Below are 20,180 nucleotides of genomic sequence, written 5' to 3'. Positions count from 1 at the left end.
CATCACCATTACCTAACTAGCACCACCATACATGACATCAATCTCCCACCAAAATTCTGTACTGTATCTAAATTATATCACATACCCTTCTAGAGTAATCGTTGTATGGAGGAGCCATCGCAAAATCATCCTGGAAAAAAAAATAATGATAAAAAAATGAAAATTGCAAAAAGCTCCTGAAATATGTGCAGAAAGTGGTTTAGGCATTGTCTCAACAAGGCATCAGATGAAAAGCAGCATTTTTGGTCGACAATCTGTTTATATTATACTCTACACCAATATAAGGGCAAATTCTGGCTTTTAAAACAGCACACTTATAACTTGAATGATGGTCCCTATCTTATCCTTAAGGACAAGGCATCTAAAACAAATTGAACATTATAGCTCTGTCCTGCTATGGCACCAATAGTTTTTCTGCAGCACCCAATCAGCCTCAGATATCCAAACCTGTTAAAAACATTATGATTTTTCACATTTATCAGTGGGAAGTTGTTCATCAGCTCTATTATCTGCTGTAAGAATTCAATTACTGTTATCAACCCATCACCGTTATCCAAACCGGTCATTCCCAAAACCTTCACCTTCTCTAAACAAAGATCACATACCCTGCTTCCATAAGCTCTGTACCGAGGATCCATCTCAAAATCATCCTGCAAAACAAAATTGGCAATCACAGATTGAGTCTACAAAGTGCTTTAATAATCAAAGTTCTAAACTTCGAGCATTTTAGCCTCATACACTAAATGCAATGTTAAACATTATGTAATGCTAAAATGATCATCGGCACCTTTTTCGTTGTGTCATTTATCAGCCTAGGATTATCAAACCAACACCAATATCACAACTTATTTCTAAAGCCTTCACCCCATCTGAACAATATCACATACCCTCCTACTGTTATCTGTGTATGAAGATTCCGCATCAAAATCATCCTGCAAAACAAAACAAAGTTTAGCTCCTTGACTCTTTATTGAAGCCTCTTGATCTTGTAATATGTGCAGAATTTGGTTTAGCATTTGAAGGGCATCATCAAACGCAATGTTAAACATTATGCTAAAGATTATGCTAAATATTATGTAAGGTGGGATGCTAAAATCTACATATGTCATTCAGTATTAGTGGTGCTGTCACAGATATACACTATATCTGTCCATATGTACTACTAAATTAAGAGCAATAACTATATTAAAATATTAAAATTAAAATATTCTGTTGAAACTTCATGCATTAAACCCATGATCTTTGGCACCTTGCCCATTCCCTCTATTGTTTTTATAAGCACCATCTACGCACACAAGGTTATTCGCGAAAAGTTTCAATGTATCTAAATGACATCACGTACCCTTATTCTGTTATCTCTGTATGGAGGAGCCATCGCAAAATTATCCTGAAAAATATATATTTTTAAATGGATACAAATGAATACAAAAGAAGCTCCTGAAATACATACAGAATGTGGTTTGGCAATAACTTGCTTAAATAAGCTATCTGGGTAGTAGCATTGGTTGCTTCCAAAAAAAAAAAAAAAAATGCATTAATGTGTACAATACAATCATGAACACTGACTGTTAAATTATGTGCTTGTAGTGAGATAAATGTTCCTCTCTGTTATTGAGCCTGAAGGATGCAATATCTCCCCAAAATTAAAAGATTAGCTGTGTCATGCCAAGCTGCCAACATCATCACACAACCAAAGAGTAAATACAGTAAAAACATTATGCATTAACACATTTATCATTGGGAGCTTAATCCTAAAATCTTCACGTCATGTAAACAGCATCACATACCCTCCGAGTGTTATCTCTATATCGAGGACCCGGCTCAAAATCATCCTGCAAAACAATATTGGCAAACACATTTTCAGTTACATACAGTCTGCAGAATCCCTCTATTAATAAAGGCATTACATCATGCAGCATTTACACTGCTCTCCCAGGCACCTTATCCATCACCTCTCTTATGAGCTAAGAATTATAGAACCACCACCAATGACGGCTCATTCCTAAAACCGTCACCCCATCTAAACAATAACACATACCCTCCTAGTGCTATCTGCGTATGAAGATGCCACCTCAAAATCATCCTGCAAAAGAAATTGGCAAACATGTCCAGTCTAATAATGCCTGAATGACACTTCTAAACTGCAACAAGGCCAGTGTAGCACCCGAGCTCCATGCTATGGCTCCATGCTCATGTAATATGTACATTTATGTAGCACAGCATTAACAGTCATAAGTAGTTTGTTGAGTCACACATAATATCGTTCTGTGTGAGACAATTTAAGCCTGAATGCATTAAAATATGATCACTTTGTATTAACATTATAAGAATACCATCTCTATCATCTGCCCAGCACCAGTATGATTACACCTCACTCTCAAAAACTTTAAATGGCATCACGTACCCTTCTTCTATAATCTCTGTTTGGAGGAGCCATTGCAAAATTATCCTGAAAAATAATAATAATATAAAAATTAATACAAAAAAAAGCTCCTGAAATACATGCACAATGTGGTTTGGCAATAACTTGCTGAAATAAGCAAGGCTGTCTTTTAAAGCACATTATCTGGGTTTGGCATTGGTTGCTTCACAAAAAAAAAAAAAATAAAAAAAATAAAAAAATCATTTTTGTGTACAATACAATCATGAACACTGACTGTTAAATTGTGTTCTTGTAGTGAGATAAATGTTCCTCTCTGTTATTGAACCTGAAGGATGCAATATCTCCCCAAAATTCAAAGATTAGCTGTGTCATGCTAAGCTGGCATCAGGCCTGACTATGTTTTTTTGTCTTTATGGGCTACAGAATTAACAGCAATTTAGTTTTTGTGTCGCACACAGACAACATCACACAAGCAAACAGTAAATAAAGTAAAAACATTATGCATTAACACATTTATCCTTGGCAGCTTAGTCCTAAAATCTTCACGTTATGTAAACAGCATCACATACCCTCCTAATGTTCTCTCTATATCGAGGATCCGGCTCAAAATCATCCTGCGAAGCAAAATTAGCAAACACATGTTTAGACTATAGGACCCTTTTATATTATCAAGAGGAGGGTTCTATTTTAGTTTAGCAACTAGACTTTTTGCAATGTATTCATGATTGTGTAACATAGGCAGATTGTAGTTTGCTAACATCTTGCTAAAATAAGCAAGGTCTTCCATTAAAAAGCATCATCTCAATGATGGCATGCATTGCCACACCTGAGAAGCTAGCATTTGAACTCTAAATGGCTCCTTCCTTTTTAACATGATGGTATCGGCCTCCAACAGGAATGTTAAAGTTTAACTCTGTCACCAGCAGGAATGACTCATGTTCACTGTCTTTATGCACTGTAACGCAAGGAGTCATAATTTCTTTGAGGTGTGACACATAAATAGCCTCATACACTAAACGCAATGTTAACCTCCTAAGACCCGAAGTCTTTCATGACATGCATTTAAATGTTTTCTTTGCTATTTGGGTTTATTGGGACCTGATGAATGTAAAAACAAAGAATTACCAGATTTTTTTTTTACCTAATTTTTCTTTTTGAGAAAAATGAGATCCACATATGAGGACATTGGTTTTAAATTTCAATAGAACAGTGGCAGTATAATGTCCTCGTAAGTGCATATCAGGCCCTTGTAGAGAAAAATTAAGTATTTTGGTCTAGACATCCCAAAATGTGATGTCCACATATGTGGACACCGGGTCCTAGGAGATTAAACATTATGTAATGCTAAAATGATCATTGGCACCTTTTTCATTGTGTCTTTTGTCAGCTCAGGATTATGAAACCACCATCAATATCACAATAACTCATTGCTAAAACCTTCACCCCATGTGAAGAATATCACATACCCTCCTACTGTTATCTGTGTATGAAGATTCCACATCGAAATCATTCTGCAAAACAAAAATTGGCAAAGACATGGTCTGTTAGACACAGTCTACAGGGTCCTTCTAACAATATCAGAAAGAAAGATCTGCACTAAAACCAGCCCAGTTTAGCACTTGGCATTTTTGATATAGAGTCATGCTTGTGTCCTTTGTTATTTCAGCATTGTCTTGCTGAAATAATTTAAGACTTTCTTGAATCCGCCTTGAATATTATCTGTGAGAAGAATCCACATCAAAACCATCCTGCAAAAACAAATTGGCAGCCATGTTCTATCAGACAAAGTTCAAGCAGGCAAAGTTTAGCTCCTGGACTCTTTATTTAAGGCCTCTTGATCTTGTAATATGTGCAGAATTTGGTTTAGCATTTAATGGGCATAATCATGATGGTGGGATATGTTCCTCTAAAACCTAGATATGTTGTTCAGCATTGGTGGGGCCGTCACAGATATACACTTATACAGTGCAATACCATCATGAATGATAACTTGAACTGTATGCCGATCACAAGATGGAAGGTTTCCGTTTCATTTAGCCTGAAGGTACAGCACCCAAAGGGAGTCTTAGTGCGGTTCTGAAAAATGAGCAGCAGGCCTAAATTGGGTTCACTGTCCTTATGTACTACTAAATTAACAGCAATAACTAGAATGCAGGGCCTCACATAAACAGCATCTTGCATTAAAATATTCTATTGAAACCTCATGCATTAAACCCATGATCTTTGGCACCATGCCCATTGTTAGATTTGTATTGTTGATTGTCATTTATGCTTAGAAATATTTACTTATATATGCTTAGAGTTTTGTAATTAGTTGTAGATTGGTAGAGGTTTTGATCCTTGATAGTCTGCAAACTTTGTGTGTATTAGACAGCACTTTGGGAGCATGAGAGGTCATACCGTGTCTTATTGTTTTATGGTAGGATTAACGTAGTTGCGTCTGTTCTAGTCTAAGTGCTCTTTGTTTAGATGAACTGCAGGACTTCCTCACCGTGTTATCTAGGATGAACCATCTAGGGTGAGGGGGAGGCTACCCTCTTCCTGACCAAGGATGTTTGACCCTTTGATCAGCAGTCCACACACACACACACACACACACACACACACACACACACACACACAGGCAAGGTACTCTTTGTTTGTATGTAGACGTCGTATGTTAATGAACCTATGCATATTCATGTAACCTCAATAAAAGGACAGTGTTACGGGAGGACGGACGAGAGCTACTGGGGTCAAGCGAAGGAACGGCGTTTGTCTGGTTCTCTCCCGTGCACGAGTACCATGAAGAACTTTGCCTATTTGTGTCTTGCTTAGCAGTGTAATTATATTGTCTTCAACGTTCCAGCGGATGGGTTCAAGCTACAAACCTATCACCCATCCCCTCTATTATCTTTATAAGAAGACCACACCGTACCATCTACGCACACATGGTCATTCCCGAAAAGTTTCAATTTGTCTAAATGACATCACGTACCCTTATTCTGTTATCTCTGTATGGAGGAGCCATCGCAAAATTATCCTGAAAAATAAGAATGTGCAGAATGTGGTTTGGCATCGTCTTGGTGAAATAAGCACGTCCCTCCTTTAAAAGGAATGATGTGGATCGCTCTAAAACCTATACATATTATATTGTAATCCAATGCTGTCACAGAAACAGCTTTTTAAAACGATTTGTTTTTAATGAGATTGATAGTTCCTCTCTTAATTAACCTTGAAAAACATTGGGTTAAGCAGAACTTCAAAGTTTACCATTGTCCTACTAAGCTAACAGCCAGCTTGACTTTGGTTAACTGCCTTTGTGTACTACAGAATTAACAGTCACATTTACTTTTCTGACAACCAGACAGTTAGTAAAACCAGTATGAACATGATTATCACTGACAGCTTATTCATTGCTTTCATCCGTTATAAGAACACCATAGCCATTGTCATTCACAATACTTCCACCACCTCTGATTAATATCACATACCCTCCGAGTGTTATCTCTGTATTGAGGACCCGGCTCAAAATCATCCTGCAAAACAATATTGGCAATTTTTTAAACACATGAACACAAAAAAGCTCCAAAATACATGCACAATGTGGTTTGGCAATAACTTGCTGAAATAAGCAAGGCTGTCTTTTAAAGCACATTATCTGGGTTTGGCATTGGTTGCTTCACAAAAAAAAAAAAAAAAAAAAAAAAAATCATCATTTTTGTGTACAATACAATCATGAACACTGACTGTTAAATTATGTGCTTGTAGTGAGATAAATGTTCCTCTCTGTTATTGAGCCTGAAGGATGCAATATCTCCCCAAAATTAAAAGATTAGCTGTGTCACACTAAGCTGCCAAAATCATCACACAACCAAAGAGTAAATACAGTAAAAACATTATGCATTAACACATTTATCATTGGGAGCTTAATCGTTAAAATCTTCACGTCATGTAAACAGCATCACATACCCTCCTAATAATCTCTCTATATCGAGGATCTGGCTCAAATTCATCCTGTGAAGCAAAATTGGCAAACACACATTACTCTGCAGGGTCCTTCTAATAAAACCTCAAATGAAAGTTATAAAAAGGGTCAGTTTTGTGCCTGGTCTCTGATGACAGAGTCATGGTTATGTAACATTTACAGAGTGTAGCGTGCGATCAACTTGCTTTAATAACAAGAGGCTTTCTTTAAAAGTCATGATCGGGATGGTTGCTCCAAAACTTGCATATATAATGTATCATTGGAGCTGCTCTCACAGATGTGTGGATCAACCATACTGTATGTAATAGCACCATCATGAGTGCTGGCTTTTCAACAGCGCACTGATAATGAGATCAATGGTTCATTTCATATTCAGCAAGAAGGACCCAGCATTCAGAAGGTCCAAAGCTTGTTGTGTCACACCTAAGCAGCCTCGTAGAGCTGAAATGTATTATGCAATAACACCAGCACTACTGGCACTTTATCCATAACCTTTACTATTTGCTGAAGACACCAGAACCATCATAAACCCACCACAGCCTAAAGCCGTTCTAAACATGATCACATACTCTACTAGTGTATTTTCTGTAAGGCTGATCCAGCTCAAAATCATCCTGCAAAACAACCCCCCCCCCCCCCAAAAAAAAAAACAAAAAACATGCTCAGTTTACAGACTCTTTCCCAGAACAGGTCAGGTCAGCACCTGGACTCTTTAAGAAGAGAGTCCTGCTCGTGTAATATGTGAGGAATGCCGTGCATTATTTTGCTGAAATAAGCAAGGGCTTTCTTAAAAAAAAAAAAAAAAAAGGCATCATCAAGATTGTGTCATGTGTTGCTCTGAAATATGTTTTTGTTCTTCAGCATTACTGGTGCTTTGAAAGACGTGGGGATTACTCCTGCACTAATGCACTCCATCATGATTGCAAGCTTTTGAACTGTGTGCTGATAACAAGATGGATGGTTTCTCTCTTATTTAGCCCGAAGGTACAGCACCCAAAAGGAATTTTAAGTTTTTCCAGTTTAGCTCAGTCAAACCTTCTCCCCATCTTAAAAAAACATCACATACCCTCCTAGTGTTAACTCCGTATGGAGGATCCAGCTCAAAATCATCCTGCAAAATGAAATCGGCAAACACGTTTTGTTAGACACCGTCTACAGGGTCTTTCTGGTAATACCTGAAATAAAGACTTTTGAACTGTACGCTGATAAAACGATGGATGGTTCCCATCTCATCTAGCCTGAAGGTACGGCACCCAAAAGGAATTTTAAAGTTTAGCTCTGTACTGCTCTGTCACCTGCAGACTCATGTCTTTATGCACTGCATTATGTAGTGACATAAGAGTCATGATTTGATTTGTCACACATAAATAGCCTCATACGCCTAAACACAATGTTAATGTTAAACATTATGTAATGCTATAATTATCACCGGCAGCTTATCCACCATCTCTTTTATCAGCTAAGGATTATCAAACCAACACCAATAATATCATAACACCTCATTTCTAGAAACCTTCCCACCAACTAAACAATATCACATACCCTCCTACTGTTATCTGTGTATGAAGATTCCACCTCAGAATCATCCTGCAAAACAAAATTGGCAAATACATGGTCTGTTAGACACAGTCTACAGGGTCCTTTGAATAGTGCCACCAAGTAAAATTACTGAAAACATTCTGGTAGCTCACTGCCCAGACTGTCCTGTATTTATAAAACAAAGTTTTGGTTATTCATAGATTTTTTTAAAAGTTGGTTATAGATAAATATTTTAAAAAGAAAAATTAGTAGTAGATAGAAAAGCTCCTTTTTTTTTTTTTTTTTACTAATATTTAACAGTTTATGTCTTACGTAACTGCTTTGGTGTAGTGAGAATGGCAATGGTGAAAGTCTTTAAGCTGTAAAACTTATGAAAATACAGTTAAAAGTTTCCTTCACATTTTCCAAAGCCAGATTAGATTGGAGTCTTTGCTAGGCCATTTCTGCCCCCCTCGCCTTATGTTTAACATCGCTTCTCTATAAAACTGTAAAATATCCTGCACCTTTAGTGGTGCCTACACAGTGGGGGGGCTTACCCATGCTGTGCGCATCATGAGTGACGCTTGAACTGTACCACTTATGCACAGCTATGAGAATACCATTAACTACCCAACGCTAATACTACAGCACCATCATTTCAAAAGCACCACTTCATATCCTCCTAGTGTAATCTCTGTGTGGAGAGTCAAAATCATCCTGCAAAACAATATTGGCAAACACGCCCTCAGTTGCAAAGTCTACAGGGGTCTCTCTTTTAATAAAGACATTACAGGATGGAGCAGTCTCTCAGCTGTGATCATACATCAATGCTCACACTGCAAACTTAGCACCCAGTGTGATGCGATCATCAGCGTGTTAGCAACCCAGCTCACGCGGTGCATCAAAGCTCCTCGTCCCATCCCCCGTCAGAAGGGGGGGGGGGGGGGGGGGGGGGCTGATGTGAAGCTACAGGAATCCGCCCCCGCGCAGTACAGTATCCCATGTCCACAAACCGACCCACAACATGAGCACAAGTTGCAGCGCACAGAGAGGAGTTAGAGATGAGGTGGGAAAGGGAGAGATGATGATATTGAAACATCCCTCAGAAAGATGCACACATGTGGTTAGAGGACTGAGGTGGACAGAGGTGGATGGATGTAAAAATTAAGATTAAAACAACTACTTACCAGTTTTGGGCTCTTCTTTGCAGGTGCCACTCCTGTGAAGCCAGACAGAGAAACAGAAGGAAAAAAAAAGAGAAAGAGAAAAATGTTACCAAAGGAGTTAGAACATTTATTTCACATTAAAATAAAGGGGAAATTTAAAAAAAGACATGGGTGGGGGAAAAAAGATTAACGCAGACTCCCCAACATTGTCACAACAGAGCAAATCTAGCTCTCGTCTCATTCTCTTTCCTTTCCTCTCTTTCCCTGCTTGATTTCATTCGCTCGCCCCTCCGTGGCTTACGTTTTGGAGGAGGGGGGGGGTGTGGGGGAGGTGGGGAGCAGGCAGCGCGATCTATCTGCATCGCTGCCGCGGCCAGCGTTTTGGCTTGACTGGTGCGGCAGAAGAGCGCGGCCAGCGCCGGGGGGCTAACCCAGCGCTCCCGAGACCCTGGCTACCCAACGGAGGCGCGCACAAGTGAGCGTGTGTTTGAGGGAGGACGAGTGAGAGTTAAGGGGAAAGACAGGATCCTGGAAAGCACCTAAAGCGAATAAAAAGAAGATTGTCAAAGAGGAGAAAAGCAAGCTTTGCTCCGGAGTTCCTGGCCGTAGCATTACCCATGGAGAAGGAGTCCAAGATATTGAACATTAAATTATAGGCAACCGTCAGTTCCCCTCTTACTGAGACCATCTTCCTGTGTCCGCTGAGCACCGCGCTCCGCTGTCAAAGGCTCCAACATCTATAGGCAGTTGGCGCGTCCTCCCAGTCTTTCCCTTCCCTGCTGCCTGTTCCTTTCTCTCTCTTCCTCTCTCTCTCTCTTACTTCACTGCACACTGTCCTCCCTCCCTCCCTCCCTCCCTTTTCTTCCCTCAGCATCATCACCCTCCCTCCCTCTTCTTCTTCTGTACGCTCCATCCCAGCCTCCCCTCCCACCCCCACATGCTGGTAAACATCTACGCAGCTACACATGCACTCTCACAGGCAGGCTTCTGACACAAATCAAGGTGTGCTTATGACAGCCACGCTGCTTCTGCCCAAGTGAGCAGTGACCAGAAAATATCGTTTGCAGCAAGATCGTTGTACCCGACAAAGCGCGCGCACAGACGGAAAAGACTGACAGATTACTGAAATACCAACACAGCTCAGCTCCGACCAGGTAAATGCGCTCCTTAAACACATCGCTCCCTCCCTCGGCTCTGCGTGAAAAAAGCAGCAGTGTGAAGTCACGGATATGAGAACGCGTGGAGGAGTGCGTGAAAGAAAGAAAATACAAGAAGTGTGGTTTTATTTCCCTCTACAACGTTACAGTTCAGCAGCGAGTGGAGTGCTGGCCAAACACAAGCTCCTCTGACATACAAAAGATGTGTTAAAGCACGCACAAGAGTAGGCTGTGCTTCATCTGCGAAAATGGGCCACTACTGTGTGTCAATCCTTTAGGGAAGATGAGAGGATAACATCTCACACACACACACACACACACACACACACACACGCTCTTGTCTTCTTTATCTCTCAGACATCTGGGTTCATTCACAACTGACAGCTCCAGCTGTGTTGCGTCTGCAGTTCTTCCTTCTTTCCCCGCTACTCCCCTTTTCAAATCGATAGGAATCGTTCATTCAGAAGTGCGAAACAATCTGATATTAAAAAAAAAAAAAGTTAAAAAAAAAAGGATGCATACTAGACATAATCCCACTGAATCCCAAGGTTTTCTCTTTGGACCGAGGAGGCTGTCAGTCAAGGACTCAGGACAGTGTTTTACTATCCTTCATCTGTCCACTGCAATTGATCTGCCGCTGCTCCCTCTCAGTGCCTCTTAGCGGCTCTGCAGCCACACAAAATTCAGAATTTCATAATGTGCAGCACATGTTTTTTGCTTGCTTTTTTTGATTAACAGCTTTAAAAATTGAAAGACAAACTGAATATGTTTGTTATTTAAACAATAACAACATGACAGGCGTTCATTTTTGTGCTTGCAAGCTGCATAGCGATATTTCTAGTCTTTTAATGATGCTGTACTCTAATTAGTTGCAAGATACTCCACTAGGTGTTTTGACAAGCGTGCCACAACTTCCTCACTTGAACATCAAATTCCAGTTTAATAGACTGAAATCTGCAAGTGCATGAATTCCATTTAGAGTTTATGCTTTTGTTTAATATTCCAACTTTTTGGAGAAACTACATCGGATAGGAAAACCTGAGATAAATCAATTATTGAAATAAATGTCGGTTTCAATCATAAAGCAAATAAAAACAGGGAAAACACAACTGTGCAAAGGTTAGCTTTACATCTGTGTGCGTCTCTCAGATCAGAAGGGATTATGAATGTTTGGGCCAACTTCCGGTCCTAATTACACACACGAGGAGGGAAAGAGCATTTTTAGACAGGTGGGCAATTTGGCCTGGCCGGCAGACTGACAGCCTGAGTGAGAGAGCTCAGCTAAATCCTCAGCGCCTCCAGCTCTCAAATAATGGACCAGAACCACTGTGGGCCCTTTTGCTCATTTTACTCTGCTTAACAAATCTTAAACACAAGTGGCACGAGACTCTTTCGTAAGAGCCAATAATCCAACTACTAGGATTTTTCTTTTTTATGATTGAAGATATCAACAGAGCGGCGTGAATTTCAAAGACAGGAAAGTAATGAACTCTACTGCATCTTTGAGGACTGTGACAGATTAATTTAAGTAGCTTGAAGTAATACTTTTGTTTGATTGCCAGAGGAAATAAAACACCTGAAGTTGAGGGAAGATGACTTGGTTTTCTTTTCATATGAACACCCTGAGTTTACCACAACAAAGAATTTTAGGCAAAAACTAGCACAGTTTAAAGTAAGAACTGTTACTAACAGAATCAATATATAAAAATCGAAGCACTGACACACCAAGTCAAAATCTGTGTGCAAAAAATTCAGCAAAACAAGCTGCCAAAGGTGGGTACAGTCTGACAAAAGGCAGTACACCTTGTACACGACCCTGCAACAGATAGGAACTGTTGCACCAACCTGGCAACCCAGCAGTTACTAAACGGAAGCCATTACTAAGCAGATTATGTTGTCTGTCCACAGTGCGTGTCTGTGTGTATGTGCTACTAGGTCTCGGCGAGGAGTGATGGCTTCCAACGGGCAGGTCCATCTGTCACCGTGGCGACAGTGCCTGGTGACCGTGGGGAACTGACAGATGGTCTCTAAGCAACGCTTGTTGTGGTGAGCTGCTTTCTGCTGTACAGTGAAGGAGTGAAAAGCTCATATCAGCCGTGTCCATCGGCATCCTGAGTGTGACAGTCATGATAAGCGCAGCGTTACTGAGGATCCTTCTATGTGTGCCTGTGTGTAAATAGAGAAATTACAAGTGCCAGTGTGGCTAAATAGCAAAGAGGACCAGGTTGAACAGGTTAAAAAAAGAAAAAGAAAACGCAGTGGAAGGTAACAGGTTTTCTTATGGGGAAAGAAACTGTCCTTTTTTCCCTCTTTAAATTAAAAATGGTGAACTGGGGAGTGTTTCTCTTCTAGAACTTTAAATCTGGGGTGAAATCCCCTCCTCCCACAAATGCACACATCCGCCCAGGGGAGACCCCAGCGCAAATTATCTGCGGAGCATTGTCATGGAAACAAAAAGATGGTGCAATGTTGGAGATTTACGACTCGCCCAGTGGCTACAGAGGTGTGAAGACATGGGAGATTGGTATGGGCTCGGAGAGCGAGAAAGGCTCACTTCGTCCCCGCCGTGCAACAAGCAATGATTCACCAACTCGAGCCCCTAGCGAGCCAAAAAAACGAGCAGAGGTGAATCGTGGGCACCCGGTGGGCAGGCTGCTCCCGCGATCATTGCTTTTCTGAACTGCAATGCTGTTCGTTATGGTGCCACTGGAACGTTCAGTCAGCAGAATTTTTAATGCGAAGTGGGCAAAAATACAACACTTCCTGCCCATACAGTGAATTGATTTCCTGCTTTAGTCTGTGCAGGGAGCCATCATCAGCGTTTATCTCTTTCTAATGGCTGTGAAGAAGACTGGAGACACTAAACGAGTCTTATGAATGTGCGTGCCGGTAACTCTGAGTTTGTTTATGTGGGTTATGCAGTTTCACATAATTGTGTTCCCGTCTATCAGTGTGCGCCCTTAAAGAAAACAGATCCGTGGAGTGCTTTTTGACAGGAGGCACTTACAAGCCATCAGTGCACTTGCCCACCATTACGCCAATAAGAGCCATCTACAGTGACAACGACCCACTTGGTGTTTTTACCTTCATACCTTCCTTAATCCTAAGGTTACCCTCCTTATGTTCCTTGCATGCTGATGGAAAACACATAGGGAAACTTGTATTTAAACTGTGATTGTCTTTAAGGGTACATGAAGTCACCTGCATGCTGCATAGAGATAAATAAGGGGATTTTGCCCTCTTGCTATAACACCAAGGCTTCGATTACAGTCTTTTGTGGACCCGGACTTCTCTGACGTCCGTTACCTGGTTAGCAGGCACGCGGATGTTTTCACTGACCCTTGTGGTCGCTTTCAAATGAGGAAATTTACATCACTCGGTCCCAAGTGAACTCTAGTGGACTTGTGAATGCTGTTTCTAGGATGATTTGTAAGTGAATGCTAATAGAGTTTTCCAAGGAGCCATGCAGTTAATCTAAAGTCTTGGACACGTCTTTGGGCCCCTCATTTATTCAAAGGAAATAAAAGAAAGTAACTTTACAGGCAGCGGGGGTTCATCAAATACTTTGACACATGAAATAATTTAAACCTCTTGGCTGTTTCACTCCTGTAACCCGTTGCTTGCTACGGAGAGAAAGGGTCCATATCTCACTTTGAGAGCAGAGACGCAAGAGGCCTGATTGCCAAGCAGGGACTGTTGTGTCACTGATGATTGATGAGTCATGAAGTAGAGGGAAAGAGAGGAAAAGACAGAGAGCAGAGCATCATGGGGGTTTCTACACTGCTCTTTCATCATCTCTCTGATCCTCTGACATCGTTCCTGCCACCATTTTTTTCCCCTTCTCCCCTCATCCACTGCGGCTCCAGTTAATTAAAGGAAAAGCCTAAAGCCTTGCCCCTACGGTAAGGGACTCCATGGGCTCTGTTATGCTTTACGGGTTTTTTGCTGGCTTGTTTTTAGGCCTTTTGTCCCCTTAGAGGAAATGGTCGGAGCAAATCAATGCAAAGTTGTTTTCACTGATTAGATTTATCCTATAATTAAACCTTTCCACAGTGGTTTAAGAGGTGTCTTTCAGCATGACAATGTCCTCATCCATAGAGCTCGAGGAGGTTACTGAATAGTTTGCAGACTATGATGCAAATGCTGGTAATCACATGATATACCTTTTACAGTCACCTGATCTCAATTCAATTAAATACCATTGAGTGACTTAACACGTGTTGCACAGCATTGTCCACCACCATCAAAACACCAAATGGGGGAATTGATTGATACACTGTATTAGTGGTTATTTAATGCTTTAAAAATAAGAAATTCAGTAACCTATTTTGTTCTGGACATAAACTGCTGTGGATGCTGGGAGGAGGCGGCACTGAGACAAGAGCACGCAGAGCAGAAGGGAGAGAATTTTCTCCTCTAATGTTAATTTAATTGGAATACCAGAGGAAAGCGCCATCAGAACATATCAACAGCCAAGGCATGTTGTTTTTAATTTGTTGGAAGAAAGTTTTAATTTGTTGAAGCTTCCGAATCAAGAACGTCACAAAAGCCACTGTATCCAAACCTTTATTATTAACCTTATGATATTTTTGTCCTTCTTCTTATTACTAGGACATCAAGCAGAGCTTTAATAATCCCTCTCAAAGAAAAAAACTACCAAGAAATACATGGAACTGTCAGCTTAACGACATTCAAATGACCATTTTCATTATTTCATTGTAATTAGTATAACAGATTTCCACATTTCCAAAACTGTCCCTTGTATCTGGGCTTTTCCACTGTTCACACAGTCACTTTAGCATTCACCTTGACCACAGTGGTGTTGAGAACTCCCTTTTTATGAGCCAGTTTAAAGTATTGTTTTCCTAAGTCGTTCCTCTATTAACACCTCCGGTTTCCACCATTCTTCCGCCTCCCCCTAGCCCGTGCTGCCAAGCTGCTTCCTGAGCGAAATGTGGGTAAAACCTACGCTTACATTATGTTGTCAGATTACAAGTAACAAGCTGTGTCTGTGCTGTTAGTCGATTACTCACACCCTCATCGGGCCTGCTTGTTTGCAACCCTATGCTCATTTGCGCTGCCATTAGTAAACTACATTAGGTTATTATTGAGCTGAAGTGGCTGCGCCTGTGTTTATAAATTTACACTGTGTTAATAGATTACCCGGAGGACTTTCCACTCCCATTGCTCCCATTTGCCCTGCTTAGTGAATCAGGCCCTTAATGTAAGTTGATTTTTCCTTTAATTTGTCATCCAGAGGTACGTATCCTTCCCCCTTCATGTACATTGGTATGACCAGTTTGCTGCTAGCCCAGCGCGCATTACCGTGCATTCCTGCCTAGATTTTCAAACAGGTAAAAAATGAAAGAAAATAATGCAACTCTGCATCCATGCTGAGACAAATAGACTTTTTTTTTTCCTGAGCTGACTAATGACACGAGCTGCCGGAGCTGCTAGGAAGCTATGTTTCAGAAAAACTGCACCGAAACTAGTTTTCACTGACAAACAGCTATACAACAGGTGTATGCACTCCTATGGACAAAAGAGAGTGGGGTAATGGAAATTAGCATCTATGCAACGGCAAGACATCAGGGGCCAAAATGAATTATGCTGGTGCATCAGTGGGGGCAGGAGAAGACAGGCAGGGGAAAATGAGCCCATTACAGGAGTGTAATTAGACAAATGAAAGCACAATGGATTAGGAAACCTGACTGAGGTAATAAATCATTCCTGCGCGCTTATAGGAAGTACAGAGTGTCAAGTGTCTAAAACCCACTATTTAACCTACGAAGCACTGTTAAAGTGTCTCCACGCTGACCCATAGCTCTTCCTCCAAATCTATTAAATGAGGGAGAGAGGCAAGTGAGAGGGGGGGCATACTGTTGCACGCAGCGGCTTTAACGAGTTCGCTTCTTCGTGCGCTAGTCCTCAGGGATTGGCTCCCATCTTTACGTGGGCGAGCAGGTGTGAATCTCCATCCTGGCAGTGGGGGAACAGAAACGGAAAAGGAGGGACGGAGGGGCGGAGGAGAGGTGGATTTCCACCAATTAAGGCTGAACCAGAGTCTTTCTGCCTTTAATCTATAATTGGATGCATGATCATGAGACTGGCTGAGTGAATGCCTGTAAGCAAGCAGCGTTTGGTTGGAAGGAGAGAGACACAGAGAGAGAGAGGGAAGCAAAGAAAAGACGTATGTGTATTATAAGCAAAGCTGACATCAGGACCCCAATTAGAGGCCAGTGTGCTTTGCTGCTACTGGTGGAGTGATCCTGATTGAGACAGCAGTGAAGAGAGTGTGAGCAGGACAGTAATTAAGGCACCATGACTAGAGCCTTAGATGATGTGCTCCCCAGAGTGTAAATGTAAAAAAAAGAAAAAAAAGAAATACACATGACAATCGAATGATGAACAGCAGCGCACACACACACACACACACACACACACACACACACACACACACAAAATGTGCAGCCTAAACATGCTTAAAGACTCTAAAGGATGGGAAACGTGTGGGAGGAAGGGATACACAGTGGGATACTGTAAGCTTTGATGGAGAAAAAGGGACCCAGGTATTCGCTCATTCTCTTAAACTGATTTAGCCAGCCATAAGATCTAAACAAAGTCTACTCATCAATCCTGCCACAAAAAGGCCATAGGAAAAAATGATTTGTCCAGTGAGAACACATTGGAGATGCGATCAAAAATGGTGCTAAAGCAAACATTCAGCGAATCAGCAGAGAATTAATTAGGGGAAAATGAATTGTCAACTAATTTGTTAACTTCAAAGTGTCATTGCTCAAGTTATTTATCAAGACAATAAACATCAATAATCTGTGTCTTCCAGTATTGGAAAGGTCAGAATTTGCTTTGATAAAATTGAAAAAAATGATCAAAAGCAAGCTACACCTCACATCACGCTACTAGATTGGCGCTACATCATGCTCACATACCAGTATCCCTAAAAGAGCTGGAATTTAGTTTTGGGTTTCATGAGGTTTATTCTTGACTAGCTAGCACCCAGGAGAGAACCACTGCTGTGCACCGGGTATTTTTAGTTGTCTTTGTGAGTTTATTCTGCAGGCTGCTGTCTGTTTAAATGAAAACTCATTATATATTGATTTCAGATTCACGGCCAGAAAAAACATCTGAGGATGTCTGCTTTATTTCCAGGAAACTTAAACTTACATTTTCTTTCCTTCTTTTTTGATAACTTTTATTCTTGCATAGACTTCATAGCTTCACAGCTCTCAGAATTCAATTGTTGGAAAGACATGAGATTTCTCAGTACTAATGTCAACATGACTGGAGTATTGTCATGAGAATTTCTGATGTCTTGCTTTTAGGAGCAGAAACATGAAAATCAACATAAAATGCAGTCCAAAGTCACAAAGACTGATTTAATTTGAAAAAAAAAAAAGTTTAGATGAAGAAGGTGAAGAACTAATCTAATTTGTACCTTTGCTGTCCTATTTCTACGTTAAAAGTTAGATATCTGATGTTGGAGCCATCAAGTCAGCGGATCACTTTCTAATAATAATCTGAAGGAAATGTGTTAGTTTCCTGCTTTTGTATCCACCCTTTTGTAAAAACTCTAGTGCAATAAAAGCCACCATAAAGCGCATTCAGTAATGTTGGTTCGCTTACAATGCTCCTCATACTTTATCCATACCATCCTTGTGTTTCCTCCAGTATCATTCTACTGTCATAGTCTGTCTGTGTCGATCGCAGCCAGCCAATGCATTTACAGAAGCCCAATTAAACTGACGTCTGTTTCCTTGACAGCCCATTAAGCTCCTGCCTGAGATGAGATGAGGCCGAATCGCTTTACGTGCTTGTGTACACAAGCGTGATGAGGAAATGCTACTCATTACCAAAAGCCAGAGAGGAGGGTAGAGAAGCCGTTTGGTCTGCATAGTTTTTGGAAGGTTTAGCCATTTGTTGAGAAGTCAGACAAACAGACTGTGGCAGAAAAAGATTGAGATACAACTTCAGAAAGAGGAAACAGAAAAAAGATTCCATGCGAGATTACAGTGCGAGCTGCCTGCCATTCATCTGACCAATTTCCCTTGGCAGTTCTGAGCACTTAACCTTATGACGGAGATAAACTGCATGCGTGTACACAGACACACACAAAACCTTTTAGTAACTAGAATTAATAAGCCCTAAAGCAAGCAAAAGGAGAGTCTGGCAGAGAAAATGGTCCAATTACTTGTATCACACGGGGCGTTTAGAGCGGCGGAGGTCTGCGTGTCTGAGGGGGGATTGGAGGGAAAATACTGAAATTCAATCATTTCAGTTTTATCCTATTCACAGTTGCTTTGTTTCCATTTAGTGCTCCTCTGCTACCGTGATTTTCAATCAGAAGCCATGACAAACGCTGAGTGGCGCACGGCAAATTACAGGCATTTACACGCTGCACCATTTTCACAGCACTAACGTTGACCGGCTAGCACCGAATTTTTTTACATTAAGGGCAAAATGTCGCGGGCTTATATCGAGGCGGAGAGCCAGGTGGGTGGATAAAAGGCATGCCGGCACAATTGGTGGCATCTTCAAAGTGATGATCTTGAACGTGAGACTACACTAAAACCCCAAAACACACTAGACATTCTCTCTCCCAGCAAACACAGCAAAAAGAAACAGAGCAGACTGCAAATGAACAGAGACACAGAGAGAAACTGAGTTTTTCTTTTTGAAAAGGAGCGAGAATATTCATACTCTGACCTCAAAACACCAACTAAACCTGAATTTCTCTCCTCTGTTTATCCCTCTTTCGATACTTCTCCCATTTAACCTTTTAGTCTTCCTTCTCCACTTCCGCCTGTCTTCCATTTCAGGAAAGCAGCTATAACTGGCTTGTCAGAGCCGATAACTGTAAACACCTCGCTCTCTCTTCACACTACACTACACCACATCCTCAAATGTTATTTCAACTTCCTCTGCGGCTCCTTCCTTACCGTAATTATCCTTCTATCTTTCCTCCTTTGCAATCTCTTGTATGCTTCCACCCTCTATTTGCATGAATAAATAAATGTGTGTCAATAAAAGAGCACGGTGAGCGGGAACAGCCTGTAAGGCAGAAGCCTATTATTTTTTTTCTGTCAACAGCATCAAGCAGATGCATGCGAAAGGTTTCTTTTGTTTTGCGCTGCTTCAACATATGGGCACATAACTCAGAAACTGCTGCATTTCTACTTGACACCTGCTCCCAACACGTTCCTCATCTCCATCTGCTGTCACAATTTACTAGACGAATGACAAATTTACCGACACGGCGAGTGAACGCAAAGAGAAGTTAGCCTTCACTCACCTCTTTGCACCAGCATGGTGACCTCACTGCCTTTGGGACACTTGCTGAGCAGGTCAACCACCTGGTTGTGGGACATGCTCTGCACATTTCTCTTGTTCACCTCCACGATGATGTCGCCCTCCCTGAGACCGCGGCAGCGTGGGTAGTCCACGATCTGTTTCACTCTTTGCCCCCCACCCCCGGGACTGTCAGCAATGGTGAATCCGAAGCCCTTGTCTCCTTTCTCCATGTGTACGGTGATGAGCTCTGGCTGCGTTGCGATGGATGAGGCCAGGGTGACTACATCACTAGGGTAGCCATGCTGGGAAGAGGTATCAGAAGCCACCTCTGTGGAGGGGCTGTGGGGTCGGGGGAGGCCGTTGACGGGGACCCCGCTGTTGGTTGGACCATTGTTGTTGTTCTGACTGCCGTGGCTGGACGGCGAATCGTAGCTGTTAGAGGGCTCCTGGCCGTTAACGATGATGGGCTCCTTGTTGTCGAGGATAGCCACTGAGGTAACCAGGCTGGTGTTTGGGTCGTCGGGGTCAAAAGGCAACGGATAGCCACGGCACAGCTCCAAGTTGACCATGGAACCAATTGGAATCGATTGGAAGATCTTCACAACTTGAGCATGGGTGTAGCCGAGCACACAGGTGTCGTTAACACTCACAATCACATCACCTTAAAGGGGTGAGAAAGA

At 41.6% G+C, this 20,180-nt stretch overlaps 1 protein-coding gene across 11 annotated transcripts in view; it reads right to left on the bottom strand.

Annotated features, from left to right (window-relative positions):
• The window catches only part of magi1b (membrane associated guanylate kinase, WW and PDZ domain containing 1b), a 136,577-nt gene that overhangs the window by 21,732 nt on the left and 94,665 nt on the right, over positions 1-20,180 (bottom strand). For 2 of the 11 annotated variants that reach the window (XM_086291672.1, XM_086291674.1), the window contains exons 12-27: positions 19,502-20,161; positions 9,056-9,087; positions 7,893-7,937; positions 7,417-7,461; positions 6,335-6,379; positions 5,857-5,901; positions 5,361-5,405; positions 3,850-3,894; positions 2,953-2,997; positions 2,405-2,449; positions 2,039-2,083; positions 1,788-1,832; positions 1,343-1,387; positions 888-932; positions 606-650; positions 86-130 (exon numbers count right to left, since the gene is read on the bottom strand). In XM_086291672.1, coding sequence (XP_086147798.1) covers positions 86-130; positions 606-650; positions 888-932; positions 1,343-1,387; positions 1,788-1,832; positions 2,039-2,083; positions 2,405-2,449; positions 2,953-2,997; positions 3,850-3,894; positions 5,361-5,405; positions 5,857-5,901; positions 6,335-6,379; positions 7,417-7,461; positions 7,893-7,937; positions 9,056-9,087; positions 19,502-20,161 — 1,322 coding nt within the window. The remainder of the gene's footprint in view (positions 1-85; positions 131-605; positions 651-887; positions 933-1,342; positions 1,388-1,787; positions 1,833-2,038; positions 2,084-2,404; positions 2,450-2,952; positions 2,998-3,849; positions 3,895-5,360; positions 5,406-5,856; positions 5,902-6,334; positions 6,380-7,416; positions 7,462-7,892; positions 7,938-9,055; positions 9,088-19,501; positions 20,162-20,180) is intronic. The other 9 variants (XM_086291682.1, XM_086291683.1, XM_086291675.1 and 6 more) reach the window with 8 other exon arrangements.

The sequence above is a fragment of the Aulonocara sp. 'chitande type north' Nkhata Bay genome, linkage group LG5, assembly GCF_057382095.1.
Source record: "Aulonocara sp. 'chitande type north' Nkhata Bay isolate Kocher_YH1m ecotype deep benthic linkage group LG5, A_spYH_male_GT1.1, whole genome shotgun sequence".
Classification (NCBI taxonomy): domain Eukaryota; kingdom Metazoa; phylum Chordata; class Actinopteri; order Cichliformes; family Cichlidae; genus Aulonocara; species Aulonocara sp. 'chitande type north' Nkhata Bay.
The sequence above is the reverse complement of the archived record's forward strand: the minus strand, read 5'-3'. Positions and strand labels throughout refer to the sequence as shown.